Source organism: Giraffa tippelskirchi, chromosome 4, assembly GCF_054371585.1.
Source record: "Giraffa tippelskirchi isolate mGirTip1 chromosome 4, T2T-mGirTip1v1.2.pri, whole genome shotgun sequence".
Lineage (NCBI taxonomy): Eukaryota > Metazoa > Chordata > Mammalia > Artiodactyla > Giraffidae > Giraffa > Giraffa tippelskirchi.
Genome location: NC_137278.1, coordinates 65,213,993 through 65,233,535, shown reverse-complemented (window position 1 = coordinate 65,233,535; position 19,543 = coordinate 65,213,993). Strand labels below are relative to the sequence as shown.

Sequence of the window (19,543 nt, the reverse complement as noted above, 5' to 3'; positions counted from 1 at the left end):
TGGAGCTCTTGTCCTACTGAGGAGACATAGTCAATAAACAAAACGATGAAAACAGATCTGTTGGTGAGAACTGCTATGATGAAAAATAAAGCACACAGTGGGAGTAGTGCTCACGTGGGGCCGTAGGGTATTGCTATTTTAAGCAGGAGTGGTCAAAGCAGGGCTCACTGATACAGGTTCATATAACTAGAGACCTGAAAGAGGTGAGGGAGCCAGCCATTCAGAGATGTGGGGAAAGAGCATTCCAGACAGAGGGAACACAAGTGCAAAAGATAGAAGCAGAAGAGGGCCTGGCATGCAAAGAGGCTAGTGATACTAGAGCAGAGTAAGCGAGGGAGAAAGAGGACAGGAAGGAAGATCAGAGAAATAAGGCCTAAATATTGATGACACTGGTGGTTTCCATGGTGGCTCAGTGGTAAAGAACCTGGCTGCCAGTACAGGAGACAGGGGTTCGATACTTGAGTCAGAAAGATCCCCTGAAGTAGGAAATGGCAACCCACTGCAGTATTCTTGCCTGGGAAATTCCATGGACAGAGGAGCCCTGCAGGCTACAGTCCATGGGGTCACAAAAGAGTCGGACACAATTTAGCAACTAAACAACAAATTTGATGACACTAATGTTTGAAGGTTCTAGTTCCAGCCTACCAAGGGTGTATGAGCTAGCTATGGCTGTATAACAAATTCTCCTCCTCCCAAATTTAGCAGCTTAAATCAATAATCATTTATTATCTCATACTTTTGGGGAGTCAGGGATTCAGGAGCAGCTTAGCTGGATGATTCTAGTTCCAGGTCTCTCATGAGGCTACAGTCATCTGAAGACTAGACTGAGGCCAAAGATCCTCTTCCAAGATGTTCCCTCACTTGGCTCTTGGCAGAAGTCCTCAGTTCCTTGCCATGTTAGCCTCTCCCTGAGCTGCTTGGGTGTCCTCATCACATGGTATCTAGAGATCCAGGAGGAGCAAGGATGCATCCACAGTGCCTTTTATAACCTCCTGTTGGATGTCACACACCTTTACTTTTGACCATCTATTTGTTTTGATTTGTAACAAATAATTTGTGGACATATTTTTTCAGCTTTATTCAGATAAAATTGACAAATAACATTGTATAAGTTTAAAGTATACAATATGGTGATTTCATTTATGTAAATGTTGTGAAATGATCACTACTTTAAGGTTAGTTAACATATCCATGACCTCAGTTATTTTGTGTGTGTGTGTGTGTGTGTGTGTGCACATGCGTGTGTATGCGCGCTGAGAACATTTAAGGTCTACTCTCTTAGCCACTGTCAAATATATAAGGCAGTATTATTAAATACAGTCACCATGCTGTATATTAGTTCCCCAGAAGTTATTCATTTTATACTGAAAGTACATCTTTGGCCAACATCTCACCATCTCCCCAACCCCCAATCTCCTCATAACCACAAATCTACCATGTTTTTCTATGAGTTTGATGTTTTTAGAATTGTGGGCATTTTTAAAACAACTCCAAGGAGATGGGTTAAATCCTGTCTAAGGAGGGTGTAAAGGTCAGGGCAGCAAAGGATAGCCCAGCAAGGTCTACTGAGATGTGAAAAGTGTTTATAATTATTGAATTATAATTATATAATTCAGCATCTCCAGCTGATCAGAGTTGGAATCTGTTTGACTTTATTAACAGTCTAATCTCTTTAAACTGATTTAGGAAACTCCTTGTAATGGGCAAGGTTGCTTTTGAGAGTCAAGTCCTTCCTTTCCCCTTCTGTGGCAGCATCCTCTTTGTCTTTTTTGGAGGCCCTGATATAATAAAACCTCACCTGGTCAGAACATGCTTTCAGGAAAATAACATGTAGCAGCCATTTTTGCCTTCCTGTAAATTTAAATCATTATCTCCCTGGTGTGTATTTAAATTTTAAGCATGTGATAGTTAAACAGGTGGCTTTTCCCCCATTAAAGAGATGCCACTTAGAGAGACTGTAATAGTTAGAAGTGTTTCTGAAGAAGGGATGCTTGTGGGCCCTGGAAATATCCCAGAGTCTTTGGGGTTCTAGGCCTCCACATGGTAAGATGGACCTTGCTTACTTCCATGAGTGCCTTTATACTGCTGTGTATGGACCATACGCTGGAGACTTTGCTTCAGTTATTCAGTGCCAAATATAAGTTCACAAAGCTTTTCTATTGCATTTACTACCCAGGGATGGTGTTCACTGAGTAAAAGTAATCAATTTAAGAGAAAAAAGTTTCTTTCTCCCAACTCTACATCATATGACCCCAAACAATAACTTAACATTTCTCCCTTCAGAATTATTTTCTGTTTCCCAGTTGTAAAGGATTGCCTATTGTATCTCATACTTATATAAGAATGTGTAAGATATTTATTCTTTAGCTTTTATTTGCAGAATCAATGAAGTAGTAGGTATTATTTGGAACAGGCTCAGATGTGTCTTTAGAAACAGAGCTCAGATTTTAAAGCCTAGTTTTAGCTTAATTCATACTGAAATGATTGACATATCTTTTGAAACATTCACTTATTTATTATATATAAGACTGAAGATTATATTTTCTAGTGTATTTAAAGCTTTTGTCCTCAACATGAATAGGAATGTAATTTTTTAACCAATGAGTTCATTTTTTTTTTCCATAACTAATCTCAATGATATCTTTCAGGAGCCAAATTTAGAAAGTATGTGGGCCATTCTGCACATGTCACAAACGTCCGCTGGTCTCATGACTTTCAGTGGGTATTAAGCACAGGAGGGGCTGACCACTCGGTTTTCCAGTGGAGATTTATTCCAGAAGGTGTCAGCAATGGCCTGCTGGAAACCGCACCCCAGGGTAAAACCAGTAATAATTTTTCAATATCTGTTTGTTTTTCAATAAAAATTTCACGTAATGACCTGACATCTCTTCTGAAGGTAAAGAGTTAAAGCCATTTTGAAAAATTCATTCCTACCATAAATTTAAAAATTAAAAAAAAACAGAAAAACATTTTGAGATATGGGTCAATCGAATATGGGCCCATTCGATAATTTCCTTCAAGGAATTTTGCTTATACTAAATTAAAGCTGAAGGTCTAAAGTTTACATGAAGAATAAACTTTTGAAAACAACACCAAGGCATACATTTCAGCCTCCTTAGGACAGTTCTGATGGATGGTAGGCTGCTGGGTCAGGTGACAAAGTAACATTTGGAATAGGAGTTGCCTTCCTAATAGGGTTCAAAGAATAATCCACAGTCAGGATCAGCTGTGTTCCAGGTCAATGGATATGTTGGTCCTTTAATTTATTGTACTGTCAGTAGTAAAGACCATGTACTATGTGAGGAAATGGTTTTTATTGGGAGGGGTTCTGTAGCAGTTTTGACCATGACAGTTACCAGCACTTGGTGGTCATGTTAACAGGCTAAAGAGGATTTTTACTGAATCAGTGGTTGAATTTCCTTCTGACCCAGCTTCCTCCATGGTAAAACCTTCCTGTCTCCACTTTGCTCTCTTTCAAAGCAAGATTTAAAATCCAAAGATCCATTATCTAATACAAGTGTGGAAATGGCAGGGGGAATTACACTAGTCTGTTGATACTCCTAAAAAGAGGGTGAGAGATATGCCAAACTTAACCCAAAGATGAAAGAAAAAAGATGTTTTAAGAATCTACAGCAAATGAAAATTATGGTGTATGGTGTAGTTATTTTTATTGAACTCAATAGGATAGAAGAAAGAAAATATTTTTAAATTGACTTTTAAGCCATTAAGAGTCTCAGAATTTCTGCTTGTTTCTTGTGGGGGTGTTTCTGCAGACGGTGGCACTGATTCCTACAGTGAAGAATCTGATTCGGATTTATCTGATGTGCCAGAGTTGGACTCTGATATTGAGCAAGAAACTCAAATCAATTATGATCGCCAGGTCAGTAAACAGGAAGCCTTATGACAAATACCTTATAACCCCAAATCTCAATATCATTCACATCAGACACTGCACTAAAATTGGTTAGTCCTTCGGCAAAAGAAAATTTAAAAAAGAATTAGTAAAATTGCCTACTTCTCGTCTTTAAATACAGATTTGAAATAAGGCTTTTACTGATCATGTCAGTAAAAAAATTTTCAGGAGAAAGTAGTAGCAAATTTTAAAGCAGAATCCATGACAATTTGGGTTTTCTGCTTTCCTAGTAGCTAAATATTTTAAATATCTGTTACAGAAAAATGTCCAAGTAAGTTACATGATTTTTCATTTTTCTCAGCAGATCATTAAAGCATGTGTTTTCTTTATAGAACAGGAGACCCTGGAGGCATGGTAGTTTGCAAATGAGCAATTGTCCTGATGTCTCTCTTAGCTTATGGAGACCATTATCCATTTAATTAAAGTAAAAGCCCAAATACAATGTGTTTTAGCTGTACAGTCAGAAGTCATCTTTAGTAAAAACGTTGGACAATTACAACTAATTGGGTACTATTTTTTTAAAAATAGATATTTAATTTTAGCACTAAACTCTGTATTAAAATGCACAATTCTCTACTGAGATGGATGAAACTGGAGCCCATTATACAGAGTGAAGTAAGCCAGAAAGAAAAACAACAATACAGTATACTAATGCATATATATGGAATTTGAAAGATGGTAACGATAACCCTATATTCGAGACAGAATAAGAGACACAGATGCATAGAACAATTTTATGGACTCTGAGGGAGAAGGTGAGGGTGGGACGTTCTGGGAGAATAGCATTTAAACATGTATATTATCATATGTGAAACAGAACACCATTCCATGTTCGATGCATGAGACAAGGGCTCAGGGCCGGGGCAATGGGATGACCCAGAGGGATGGGATGGGGAGGGAGGTGGGTGGGGGGTCCAGGAAGGGGAACATATGTAAACCCATGGCTGATTCATGTCAATGTATGGCAAAAACTATTACAATATTGTAAAGTAATTAGCCCCCAACTAAAATAAATAAATTTATAAAAAAAAAAAAAAGCACAATTCTTCGCTGGAATCTGGACACGTATCGCCTTCTTAATGGTAATAACTCTAGAGGTTCTGTTTTCTTCCTTGTCATTTAACAGAGCTATGTGAAGGAGATTCCATAAATGAACATGGAGTGAATAAGATTTCAAATTTCAGACATAGCAACTGTCAGTGTTGCCCATGGAAACTTACCATAGGCCTATGGCAGCTGCCATGTATCAGGTATCTCCGTGGGGCCACGTCCTGTGCTTTACGTACACCAAATCCAATCCCACAGTAACCCCTGAAAGGTTAAGTACTTTGCCCGGATCCATATTGCCTGTAGTGTTAGAATAAGAAAGTGGATCTGGTCTTCTCTCTAGAGTGCACATTCTATGTGCTACTTAGCTTTGCCTCTACATAAGCTCTGAATGTATGACTTTTCAGATGATGACTTTTTTTCCAGCCCTTAATTGTCACTCACTGCTTTCAATGTTTGAAAAAATAGATTAGCACAAAGTAGTCCAACTGATGTCTTGGGTCAACTTCAAGACTAAATCAGTTTGACTGTGTATTGATACAATATATTATGCTGTAGATAAAGATTTGAAAGGAAATTATTAATATGGAAATATAAAAATATTAAACAGTATTATACTCTAATATCAAGGTGAAATGGACTGAACAATGAAAGGGGAAAGCAAAATGAACATACAATTTAAGGAAAAAAGAAAGAGAAAAGCAATTTTTTTAGTTGAGATGTTTTTATTTAATAAAATGGTACTTGTAAAAGAATGAAAAGGAATGACTTGATTGAAATTCATACCTAAGATTTATATATTCTCCCTGACATCTTACTTTCTAAAGTTTTCCCCTGTGTTATTTGATTCATGTTGTCTGAATTTGATTCCTGAGTTATTCGTGAGCTAGAAGTCTGTTCTACATTTGGGACTTTGAGGTCCACAGAAGTTATGAGACTTGTTCAAATAAGCAGTAGAAATGCCGAGACTAGAATTCAGTTCTCTAAAGTAGTTGATAAGCTGATGAAAGCATCTGAATTCAGATGAATAATTATCATTAGACTTTAAAAACTTGGTTCATTGCATCTGTAATAGACAAGGCAGAAGTGAGATATCTCCTGACTTCCTTTTTTTCAGAACAATTTTTGGTAAAACCCTAAATAAGAGCTTTATTATAATATTTTCATGATTTTTTGTAATGTAGTTTGAATTAAATTTCATTTAAATGTATTAAATTTATATCTCTTGATAGTAGGGCATAAGTAGATGGTAGACAAAAGATGGATTTTATCCACATTTAAATTATATGGAATGTTCTCCCAGTCAACAGCATATTTTAGGTCCTAGATGAGGCCAAGAGCTATGCTCTATATCCAAGTCTGATCTGGAAGGTTCATGGGATCATGAAAGAAGGATAATTTCCAAGAGTGATCATCATGATTTGCAAGGCCACATTTTACATGTTTGAATAATCAGAGATTTCTTGCCTAGAAGAAATTATACCAAAATATTTAAATCATATTTTATTGAAAATTTTATTTAATAATTTCCTTTCATATTTTTCTGAAGTAACTATATTATCTAGATATAAATTGATTAAGAAAAATAATAGTGGAATTTTTCAAAAGAATTCTTTTAAATCCCAAGGATTTAAAAGATACTTCAAGTTAGCTTTGTTCATTCAGTTCAGTTGCTCAGTAGTGTCTGACTCTTTGTGACCCCATGAACTGCAGCACACCAGGCCTCCCTGTCCATCACCAACTCCTAGAGTTTACCCAAACCCATGTCCATTGAGGCGGTGATGCCATCCAACCATCTCATCCTCTGTCATCCCCTTCTCCTCCTGCCCTCAATCTTTCCCAGCATCAGGGTCTTTTCAAATCAGTCAGCTCTTTGCATCAGGTGGCCAAAGTATTGTAGTTTCAGCTTCAACATCAGTCCTTCCAAAGAACACCCAGGACTGATCTCCTTTAGGATGGACTGGTTGGATCTCCTTGCAGTCCAAGGGACTCTCAAGAGTCTTCTCCAACACCACAGGTCAAAGGCATCAATTCTTCTGTGCTCAGTTTTCTTTATAGTCCAACTCTCATATCCATACATGACTACTGGAAAAGCCATAGCCTTGACTAGACAGACCTTTGTTGACAAAGTAATGTCTCTGCTTTTTAATATGCTGTCTAGGTTGGTCACAACTTTCCTTCCAAGGAGTAAGCGTCTTTTAATTTCATAGCTGCAGTCACCATCTGCAGTGATTTTGGAGCCCCAAAAAATAAAGTCAACCACTGTTTCCCCATCTGTTTGCCATGAAGTGATGGGACCAGATGCCATGATCTTAGTTTTCTGAATGTTGAGCTTTAAGCCAACTTTTTCACTCTTCTCTTTCACTTTCATCAAGCAGCTCTTTAGTTCTTCTTCACTTTCTGCCATGAGGGTGGTATCATCTGCATATCTGAGGTTATTGATATTTCTCCCAGAAGTCTTGATTCCAGCTTGTGCCTCATCCAGCCCAGCGTTTCTCATGATGTACTCTGCATATAAGTTAAATAAGCAGGGTGACAATATACAGCCTTGATGTACTCCTTTTCCTATTTGGAACCAGTCTGTTGTTCCATGACCAATTCTAACTATTAGAAGTAAAATTCAATCTTATGTTCTCAATTTCATTTATCTTTTCAAAGAACCTACTCTTAGTTTTATTAATCTTTTCTACAGTTTTCCTATTCTCTATTTCATTTATTTCTGTGCTAATCTCTATTATTTCTTTTCTTCTAACATTGGACTTAATGTCCAAACTAATTCCAAACTTTTTTCTAGCTCCTTGACATATAATACTAAGTTCTTTATCTGAAATGTATCTTTTTTCTTAATGGATATGTTTATTAGCTACAAACGATCCCCTTAGATATGCTTTTGCCATATCCTATAAGTTCTGGTATGTTGTGTTTCCATTTTCATTTCTGTCAGGTTTTTAAAAATTTCCTTTTTGATTTCTTCTTTGATCCATTAGTTGTTCAGAAGTGTGTTAATTCCTACTTATTTGTGACTTTCTCAGCTTTCTTCCTGTTACTTATTTCTCAGTTCAGTTCAGTAGTTCAGTCGTGTCTGACTCTTTGAGACCCCATGGACTGCAGCACACCAGACTTCCCTGTCCATCACCAACTCCCAGAGCTTACTCAAACTCATGTCTATCGAGTCAGTGATACCATCCAACCATCTCATCCTCTGTCGTCCCTTTCTCTTCCTGCCTTCAATCTTTCCCAGCATCAGGGTCTTTTCCAGTGAGTCTGCTCTTCACGTCAGGTGGGCAAAGTATTGGAGCTTCAGCTTCACCATCAGTCCTTCCAATGAATATTCAGAACTGATTTCCTTTAGGATTGACTGGTATTATTTCCTTGCAATCCAAAGGACTCTCAAGAGTCTTCTCCAACACCACAGTTCAAAAGCATCAATTCTTCTGTGCTCAGCTTTCTTTATGGTCCAACTCTCATGTCCATACATGGACTACTGCAAAAACCATAGCGTTGACTAGACGGACTTCTGTCAGCAAAGTAATGTCTCTGCTTGTTTAATATGCTGTCTAGGTTGGCCATAGCTTTTCTTTCAAGGATCAAGCATCTTTTAATTTCATGGCTGCAGTCACCATCTACAGTGATTTTGAAGCCCAAGAAAATAAAGTTGTCACTGTTTCCATTGTTTCCCCATCTATTTGCCATGAAGTGATGGGACCAGATGCCATGATCTTAGTTTTTTGAATGTTGAATTTTAAGCCAGCTTTTTCACTCTCCTCTTTCACTTTCATCAAGAGGTTCTTCAGTTCCTCTTCACTTTCTGCCATAAGGGTGGTGTCATCTGCCTATCTGAGTTTATTGTTATTTCTCCCGGCAATCTTGATTCCAGCTTGTGCTTCTTCCAACCCGGCATTTCACATGATGTACTCTGCATATAAGTTAAATAAGCAGGGTGACAATATACAGCCTTCGCATACTCCTTTCCCAATTTAGAACCAGTCCATTGTTTCATGTCCAGTTCTAACTGTTGCTTCTTGTCCTGCATACAGATTTCTCAAGAGGCAGGTAAGGTGGTCTGGTATTCCCATCTCTTGAAGAATTTTCTACAATTTGTTGTTATCCACACAGTCAAAGGCTTTAGCGTAGTCAGTAAAGCAGAAGTAGGTGTTTTTCTGGAACTCTCTTGCTTTTTCTATGATCTAGCGGATGTTGGGAATTTGATCTCTGGTTCCTCTGCCTTTTCTAAATCCAGCTTGAACATCTGGAAGTTCTCAGTTTATGTACTGTTGAAGCCTAGCTTGGAGAATTTTGAGCATTACTTTGCTAGCGTGTGAGATGAGTGCAATTGTGAAATAGTTTGAACATTCTTTGGCATTGCCTTTCTTTGGGATTGGAATGAAAACGGACCTTTTCCAGTCCTGTGGCCACTGGTGAGTTTTCCAAATTTGCTGGCATATTGAGTGCGGCACTTTCACAGCATCATCTTTTAGGATTTGAAATAGCTCAGCTGGAATTCTATCACCTCCACTAGCTTTGTTCATAGTTATGCTTCCTAAGGCCCACTTAACTTCACACTCCAGGATGTCTGGCTCTAAGTGAGTGATCACACCATCGTGGTTTTCTGGCTCATTAAGATCTTTTTCGTATAGTTCTTCTTTGTATTCTTGCCACCTCTTCTTAATATCTTCTGCTTCTGTTAGGTCTGTAATTATTTCTGGTTTCATACAATAGTGGTCAGAAGAAGATACTTGATATAATTTCAGTCTTTTTAAATTTATTGAGCCTTGTTTTGTGGTCTAACATGATCTGTCCTAGAAAATGTTCTTTGTGCACTTGAGAAGAATGTGTATTCTGCTGCTGATAAATGAGATGTTCCATATTTGTTTGTTAGAATATTTGGTCTGTTGTTGTTGTTGTTTAGTTGCCAAGTCATGTCCGACTCTTTGCAACCCCACGGACTGCAGCCTGCCAGGCCTCCCTGTCCCCCACCATCTCCCAGAGTTTGCCTAAGTTCATGTGCATTGAATCAGTGATGCCATTCAACCATCTCATCTTCTGTCATCCTCTTCTCCTCCTGCCTTCAGTCTCTCTCAGCATCAGGGTCTTTTCCAGTGAGTCGGCTATTCACATCAGGTGGCCAAAGTTTTGGTGCTTCAGCTTCAGCATCAATCCTTCCAATGAATATTCAGGGTTGATTTCCTTTAATCTTGACTAGTTTGATCTCCTTGCTGTCCAAGGGACTCTCAAGAGTCTTCTCTAGCACCACAATTTGAAAGCATCTATTCTTCTGGCCTGTGGTATTATTCAAATCTGTCTCATTATTGATTCTCTGGATGATCAATCTGTAGTTGAGAGTGGGATTTTACAGTTCCCAACTATTACTGTATTGATATTTATTTCTTCTTTTAGTTGTTAATATATGCTTTGCAGATTTAGATGCTGTCAGGTGCATAAATATTTACCATTGTTAAATCTTCTCAATAAGTTGACCTCTTTACCATTATATAATGCCCTTCTTTTTCTCTTGTGACCACTTTTAACTTCTAATGTTTTCAAAAACTGGATTTCCTGCAATTAAAGATTTCCTGAGAATGCCAAGATATTTATGTATTTGAAACCTGAAGAGTCTCTCACTGAGTTTCTGTTACCCATGAAGGTTTACAAAGAAGATCTACCTCAGCTAAAGCAACAAAGTAAAGAGAAGAACCATGCAGTGCCCTTCCTCAAACGAGAAAAGGCTCCTGAGGACAGCCTGAAACTCCAGTTCATACACGGGTAGGTGACATGTCACCAGCCTTATCAACTTGTCATCCTTTTCAGTCCTGCCCCACTTCAGGCTGGCTCTCCTCTCCACCTTGCACTTACTTGTGCTTAATATTTTAACCATGACTCTCTGTCCAGTTTTCTCAGCGTTCTGTGTCCATCTCAATGTGCGTGTCTAGATTTTTCATGCTTCATGTCCTTTCGTGATGCATGTGTTACTATCACTGCTTGTTATTTCATTTCATTCTCTCCATCTCTGCTTCCTTCATTCCATAACTCCTGCTCTATTCAGCTGGCTTTCCTAGGACAACCTTTCTTTGAAACACTTTTGTTCATATATGTCCTAAATAATTTTGAATTTTGAAAATCACGTGCAACTTTCCACAATTTAAGTAGACATCAAAGATTTTTCAACCTAAGCTTAAATGCTTGTAAAGAGTATAATATCTAGTGTTTTATAAATACTCACATTATTTATTTAAATGGCTCCAATGGAACCTAAATGCCATAGACATTTGATTTCTATCATCAGTTTAAAAAATACATGAACCCGTATTTCTGTCCTACTTCTCCCACAGAATTTTACCCTAATGTATTATTTTTATGCTGGTAAGTCTTTTATTGAGCACCCTGTCTTAACCTCAACAAGAAAAAAGCATATCTATCAGTTCAAATTAAATTTAATTCCCTATGACCGTAACTGTCTAGAGACTTCCCTAGTGGCTCAGATGGTAAAAGCATCTGCTTACAATGCGGGAGACCCAGGTTCGATCCCTGGGTTGGGAAGATCCCCTGGAGAAGGAAATGGCAACCCACTCCAATATTATTGCCTGGAAAATCCCATGGACGGAAGAGCCTGGCAGGCTACAGTCCATGGGATCACAAAAAGTCGGACACGACTGAGCGACTTTACTTCATAACTGTCTAACTCTATGCTCTCCAGTACAGTATGTACTTGTAGCCAATGAACACTTGAAATGTGACTGCTCTAAATTAAGATGTGCTGTATATAGAAAATGCACACCAGATTTTGAAGACTTAATGTAAAAAAAGTATACACGTCATTAAAATGTTTTGTATTGATTACAGGTGGACATGATAATATTTTAGACATTGGGTTAAATATTCTTAAGATAAATTTCATCTGTTCCTTTTCATTTTCTAATGTGACAATTATAACTTTTTAAATTACCTATGTGATTTACGTAATATTTCTATTGGACAGTGCTGCTCTTAGCATTAACACATTTTTTTCTGGATTTAATTATCATTATAACTATTAATATTAATAATTAATAGCTGGCCAAATCAACATAAAGGTAGTATAAATTCTGATAAAGTTATTAAACATGAAAATTTTTATTGAAAATAATATTAAGATAGAATTTTTTCAATGAGTCAGATATATGTGCATGTATATTTCTTATTGCTAGACGGTAATACAGTTTAGCATTTTATCTATTCCAATTTTGCACTTTTTAATGTAAGCACTAAGAAAACTTACTCATATCTACTTATTTAAGTAGATGAGAACAGAGGCAGTTTTATCACAGCAATGGTAATAAATTCTTTAAATTCCTCCTGAGTTACAGGCCAAAAATATAGATTGTGATTTTGATATATCACACAAAAATGTAATTTAATGATCCATCAGCTGACAATTCAGTTAAATCACTCTTCAGTTTTGTTAAAAGCAAAAAATTGTTTTGGTGTCCCTGGAAGGTTCGACATTCGAAGGTAGCACACCATAATAAGATTCCAGGTGAGTAAGAGGATTGACTTCTAAACTGGGAGGAAGGCAGTTAGGAAATGGGAAGTGGGAAGGGAAAACCTGCCCCTCATCACAGGTGTGTTCTCAGACTGGTCAGTTTTAAGAAAAAGCACATATCGTAGCTGAGGATCTGGAAGTAAATTCTGTTAAAAATTACCAGTGTCCATTTGCCCCTTTGAAAGTCATCACTTGCCTTCAGAGATCCTCATTCCCTCACTGAAGATCACTGTCACAGGCCACTGTGGAGACACCTGGGTTCTACTTGTCCATGTCCCTGTTAGCATGTTAACTTTATCTTCTCACAACTTCTGCTCTGTACGTTCACTGCTTATTCACCTACTGTGCATTTCTTGGACCTGTGCTTCAGTTACAGAGGCTACGATTGTAGAAACAATCTGTTCTACACACAAGCTGGAGAAGTGGTCTATCACATTGCTGCAGTTGCTGTCGTGTACAATAGGCAGCAACATTCGCAAAGGCTGTACCTGGGACACGACGATGACATTCTCAGCCTGACCATTCATCCAGTGAAGGACTACGTGGCCACTGGGCAGGTATATATCTCCCCTGTAAGATGCGGATTTAGCTGAAGAGAGAGGATTTAATTTTGAACTCAGTTTACATGTAAGAAACTCAAGAAACACTTGGTAGAAATATATCTGAAGTAGGAAGTTGAAGGTGCAGTGAATCCTGGATCATTTCATAATGGTGGGAAAAATCAACCAATATATACCAGAGTTCGATCCCTGGGTTGGGAAGGTCCACTGGAGAAGGACATGGCAACCCACACCAGCCTTCTTGCCTAGAGAATCCCATGGACACAGGAGCCTGGCAGGCTATTGTCCATAGGGTTGCAAAGAGTCCGACATGACTGAAGCGACTTAGCACAGCACAGGAACCTGAAAGAGCAGTGAATACGGGATCATTTCATGATGGTGGGAAAATCAACCAATACACACCAGAACTTTTGGGAAGCCTTTGAGGGAGTCTTATTCTGACATGATGAAATCTGTGAACAGGATTAAGTGAAACTAAAATAATGTAAGTTCCATGAAGTCTTACTATATTTACCTCCTTACTCAGAACTCAGTATATCCTAGGTACTCAAAACTGTTTACTGAATGAACCATGTTTTAATACCACTGTAACGTCTAGTGTATAGTTATTGTTATAGAACTTAAAGTTGTATTAATTTGGGATCATTCATTATTCTGTATTTTAGCCTTCAAAAAACTAAATTTTATCTGAACCATCTTGGAATGCCTAAAATTATTGAGTCTATAATTGAAAAGCTGCTCAAAACAGAGCTCTGTGTTCAATTCAACAAAGAATCTGTTAAACTCAGATCTTGCTGGTAAAGCAATAGTATTGTCAACAGTATTTTCAGTATTATACTCTTTTCTACCAATGTTTAAATTGCATTTTTATTTGGTTTTATCATGAGCTTTTAACTGTTGGAAATACTTCACCTGATCCTCAACATCAGAGTGGCAAATTCCAAGAAAAACTACTGGTATGAAGGTACCTGGGTTTGATTCCTGGGTTGGGAAGATCTCCATGGGGTCGCAAAGAGTCAGAGACAACTGAGTGACTTTCACTTTCCCTTTCACTTTCATGGGGGTCAAAGATTAACATGAGACAACAAATGATTTCTGAGACTTGACAGGAGGTAGACATCTTTGAACAGGCTTTATAGCCTGCTGTTCATAGCCATGGATGAAACTGAAGTATGTAGAGAGTCAGCCCCCAGAAATGTGCATTTGGTGGGGAAAGAGTTCATAGTTCTTATATTATTTGTAAAAGGATTACAATCCCCTAGAAGGAAAGAGCCATTAATTTAAACATGATTTGCTTCTCTTCCAACTGTAAATTAGATCATCTATTCTGTCTTAGCTGACATTAAATTTTATAGGTAATTGATCACTGCTTTGCCTTTTCACTCTTTCCTGCCCCCTCCCCCTTTTTTGTCTTTCTTAGAAGCAGATGATGCTAGATTCATGGGTATTTAACATCCTTCCTTTGAAAGAAAAATCAGAGATTGGTTCTTTACCTAAACCCCTGAGGATCCACCACACTTTACACTGTAACTGGTGGGAAGCAGACCAGTATGCCAGTACCCTCTCCTGGGGTAACTGGCCCTCCACAGGCCAGTGTGAGAGTTCAGTGGACTCTGCTGAGTTACATGCATGACTTCATGTCCCATTTTTCCTTTTAGAGTCATCATACCCAACAAGGATTTTTCCCCCCTGTGTATTATAAGTGTGGTGGCTTCCCTTGTAGCTCAGTCGGTAAAGAATCTGCCTGCAATGCAGGAGATCCAGGTTCGATTCCTGGGTTGGGAAGATTCCCTGGAGAAGGAAATGGCAACCCACTCCAGTATTCTTGCCTGGAGAATCCCATGGACAGAGGAAGCTGAAGGGCTATAGTCCATGGGGTCACAAGAATCGGACACAACTTAGCGACTAAACCACTACCACCATTATAAGTGAGGAAAACCAATTTAGTGTTACAGTTTTATCTGTTGTTGGGAATTGGTGTGATAGAAGCTTGTGTCCCCTTGAGGAGAAGCCACTTAATGACAGAGTTAAGCCTTGAAACTTTCACTTCCCAGGGGTAGAAGTAGGGCCAGGCCTCCTTGAGGTGGGTAAATAATTGAGGCAAGTAAAAGAGCTCTTAGGATAGATAGTGTCATAAAAACAAACAGCTGAATTTCTTGATCAAGGAGTGGAATCATGTATAGAGTTGAGAAGGTGGGAAGGGAAGGATAGAACTAACTAACAGAACAAAGCCCAGAAGACATTTGAACTAGAGTCTTAAACGTCCCTTAACTGGGAGCCATACACTGGGTCAGGCTCTGCTGGAACCCATCAAGACACTTAGACTCTTGGTTCCTCAGCTTCCTCTTCTGAAAACCAGTGGAGTTGGACCAGAATATTTCCCAGGGTCTTCCTACTTTCCACATATGTGGGGTTTGATTTCTGAGCAGCACTTGACTCTAAGGAACAAAATCTCTTTTATTATAATTTATAAGTTGTTAATAACACTCATCCTTTTGTTTAAGGTTGGAAGAGATGCAGCTATTCATGTCTGGGACACGCAGACTCTAAAATGTTTGTCATTGTTGAAAGGACAACATCAGAGAGGAGTGTGTGCCCTCGATTTCTCAGGTAAGCACCAGTTTGCCGCCGGAGTCACTGACAGATGGTTCCACATTTACTTTGGGTTTTTTGGGTTTTTTTATTTGGTTTAGCCCTGCTTGTAAGGAGGTGAGCCCTTTGTGTGTCAGCTGCCCAGTCTTAGATTGGAAATCGGATATGTGAATACCTCACTAAAAATGTGGCCTTTAGACCACACCTCCTTTCCTCCTCTTCATTTCCTCTCTCCTAAGTCATTACCCAGAGCTCACACTGTGTTCTGCATTTGCTTGAGAGATTTGAAATCCAGAGCAGCTGTTGGCATTGAAAGCCGTCGTTGCAAATTTCTGGCAGTGACTCAGAGCATCAATTTCATCTCTTTAAGTAAATGGAAAGACAGCACTTGTGATTTAAAATATAAAGGACTAGAGGGAGGGCTGCAAATTCTCTGCAAAAGGCCACTTTACAACACTGGTGTTTTGAACATCGAATTTCATATTGAAAAAATAGAACTGATGTTTCCATCTCTTTAATTTAAAATTTTAACACAGTGTTATTAATATACTAACTGATGAATATAATTTTCTTCAGAGTAAGGCCATTTCTTTATTCTGGAATTGAAAAATGAGGGTTAAAACACAAAAGGTGTTTTTACCTAGAAATTTTTAATAATCCCAATTGTAGATAATTAGATCTGTAGGAAAAATTTCTAACTTTCTACAGAAAACTGATTCTGTAATTTCTTTTTTTCTAAATTCCACTCAAATATGTGCAATATGTATAATATTGGTTGTTAAATTCCATTTTACAACTCCAACATCTCTCTCATATGCCTCCCTCTCTACTTTCCTCCCTCGAGCTGAGCTTCCTGTCGTCTGTGCCGTGGTGGTTATGCTGGTCTCGCATCCCATCCCCACTTCCTCCAGCCCATCCTGCCCCCTTCTGGAATCCTGTAGAAGTGCAGTTACATGTCTGCTCCATGGACTCTACTTGGCTGACTGACTCGAGGCTGAGCCCTTATTGAACATTCATGGCCTTCTATGATCTGGCCTTGGTGTTCCCTTGCTGTGTTTTCACCCACCAACCCAATCATGCTCCTTTACATCAACCTGTCTGGAGAGCCTAAATGTACGCCTGCCCTTCTTTTTGCCTGTGTTCCTTTGCTTATGCTATTCTCATGTGTCTTGTTTAAGTTTAACCATCCTTTAAGACCAAGCTGAAAGTTTTATACTCCAGCCTTCCAGGGAGAAATGCCCTGTCCCTCTGCATTGCTTAACCTATTTGTTGTTATTGCTCTTAGGATACCTGTTAGAGTCCATGGGGTACCATAGTTATTTATGTTAGCATCTCCTATGGCCCTCTCAGAATGTAAAGTACTCATCTAGTCCATCTCTCTGTTCCCCACTGAGTATATTATAGTGCTGTGTACACAGGGGCTACTCCGAAAATGTGAATGAATGAAGTTCTGCTTAATGAGCTCTGTCTTGCCTTTCACTACTGCTACTAGAACTTCACATGTAAACCATCTTTGGATGAAAATTATCTTTATTCTCTGACCAATCACACAGTATAGATTCGTGTGGATGTCATATGCACCTTCTCATATGCTCTAAACTACTATACAAGTAGTTTATCCCAGGCCCCTCAGATCGTTGCCTGGGATAGAGAAACCAGATACTCTAAGAAGAGGCTGAGAAGTGGATTCTGTCACTGCTTCTAATTCTATTTTAGGCAAATTAAGAAATGCTCAGGTAAATATTTTCTGCGTAAAAAGATATTTCCGTTTTAACAATACATTCTCTATTCTCCAGATAACAGTCACTAGGGAAGAACCCATTTCTGCAGCAAATGTGTTATTTTTGATTGTGAAAAATCACATTTTTTGTCTCAGAATTTAAATACCATGTTAATTTTATAAATGGCGCCAAAAAAGCTGGGTGATAGTTTGAGAAAGGACAACAAATAAGGACTCTTGAGGAAGTGGGGAAGTATCTATTGTGTCTGATCCATCACCGTGTATGGTTCCATGAAGATGAACTGTGGTTGGTTGATCTTGGTGGTTTCTATGGCCCTTCTGAAGGTGTGAGCTAAGCCTCTTCAGTTTAATTTATATTCATAGTGGTACCTTGTATTATAATGATACAGCTTTAGTCTTAAACAGACACCTGCACAGCTTTACGGGCCAAGAATGAAGATCCAGAGAGTCTGATGGTATGACTGAGATCCAGAGCAGGGACCAAGAGCTCCTGGCTCTCAGTCCCGTGAAAAAGACACCAGGCCTGGGGCCATTTGGTGCCAGGAGCTGTGCCATCACTTTCCCTGCTCATCCTCCTGCCCTTTCCTGCCCCTGCCCTCCACCAGGGCTGGAGTGAACTTTTAGCAGGAGAGTCACTCAGGGTGATCCCTTACTTCCTCACTCCCTCTAACCAATGGTCAGGGCTCCAGCCACCTCCACCCCCATTCTCCAGTGTAAATGTGTCATGGGCATGGTAGTGCATAGAGGCTGCCACATGGGACAACCCCTCACCTCTGGTGAAAAGACACCCCTGTGCTAGAACAGCCTTGAACCAAACACTTTTGTGAACTGCAGCAGGAGCAACTATACCTTTCCTTTTGGATACTTACAGGAAACTGAGGCGTTTAAGTCAATATGATGAGAGAGATGTTTTACATTTCCCAGTTTAACCATGTACACAGGGTACCCACATTGGATATTATCTAGCCAGGGGCCTATCTGTGTGCCTCAGTGTACCTCCACACCCACCTATCTCTTATAAGTCGGCTCATTTGGGAGGATGTTGTGGAGACCTACTGATGATAGAAAGAAATTCTCATGGAAATACAAAGCAGGCACATTCTATGACAACTAGACAACACATAAGCAGTTATACCTAGGAATTTGGATTAATCTGTTCTTGCCCCTCTTCCAAAGCAAACAAAAAGAAGACATTTTTAATCAAAAACATTTCCAACAACATAACCCATACCTGTAAATTATGTCAACAAGAAGGAATGAATTCATATTGTGTCACTTAATTGAGCAACTCTTTAACCTTGTGGATTTATTATCACTGTCTAGGGAAAATGGAGGTCTTTGTTTCTGTGCTTGCAGTCAGGAAAGTGCTTCCACATGAATGGAAAACCAATTAGAAAGAGAAAAGTTCAGCCACATACATATTTTCTACCCTAAATATCATCCTCATATTTATAAAAACTTTCATTGCATAATAGTGATTTCCACAAGGGCACATCTGAGATTGCTTGATTTCATTGTGCTTCAGTTCCAAAAACCTATGCATTTTTTATGAGTCCTGAATATAGGACCAACTTGTAATTGCCTGAATAAAATATTTCTCTTTCTAGTTTGCCCTTTACTGTTGACATTAAGTGCCTTAGAATTATTTCTGGACCATGTCACAAAATATCCATAATTAATACATACTGTGACTAGAAAGATTTGAAAGTACATTTCCTAAACTCTAAAAATATGTTTGAAAGTCAGAAACTCCAACTAAATGGTCAAGGAACAATGGATTTTTCAAAGCTAAAGTCAAGCCTCTGTGAGGGGAAATAAAAACTGGGAAGAAATCCACTTCCCTGGTGACTCAGACGATAAAGAATCCACCTGCAATGTGGGAGACCTGGGTTCGATCCCTGGGTTGGGAAGATTCCCTGGAGGAGGGCATGGCAACCCACTCCAGTATTCTTGCCTGGAGAATCCCCATGGAGAGAGGAGCCTGTCAGGCTACCGTCAATGGGGTTGCAAAGAGTCGGACATGACTGAGCAACTAAGCAAAATACAGTTGTATTTCAAAACTGTGTGATAAGTAGAAATCCTCCACACTTGCAGAATTCAAGAAAAAGTCACCATCCTAAAAGAAAAGGTATGTTTGTTAAGGCACCTCTGGATTTGTTCTGGCGCTTCAT

At 38.9% G+C, this 19,543-nt stretch overlaps 1 protein-coding gene across 1 annotated transcript in view; it reads left to right on the top strand.

Annotated features, from left to right (window-relative positions):
* Positions 1–19,543, top strand: part of EML6 (EMAP like 6) — a 295,589-nt gene that overhangs the window by 163,756 nt on the left and 112,290 nt on the right. The window contains exons 12-16 of the mRNA XM_081589485.1: positions 2,649–2,816; positions 3,774–3,880; positions 10,605–10,723; positions 12,850–13,036; positions 15,544–15,649. Of these exons, the coding sequence (XP_081445611.1) occupies positions 2,649–2,816; positions 3,774–3,880; positions 10,605–10,723; positions 12,850–13,036; positions 15,544–15,649 (687 nt within the window). The remainder of the gene's footprint in view (positions 1–2,648; positions 2,817–3,773; positions 3,881–10,604; positions 10,724–12,849; positions 13,037–15,543; positions 15,650–19,543) is intronic.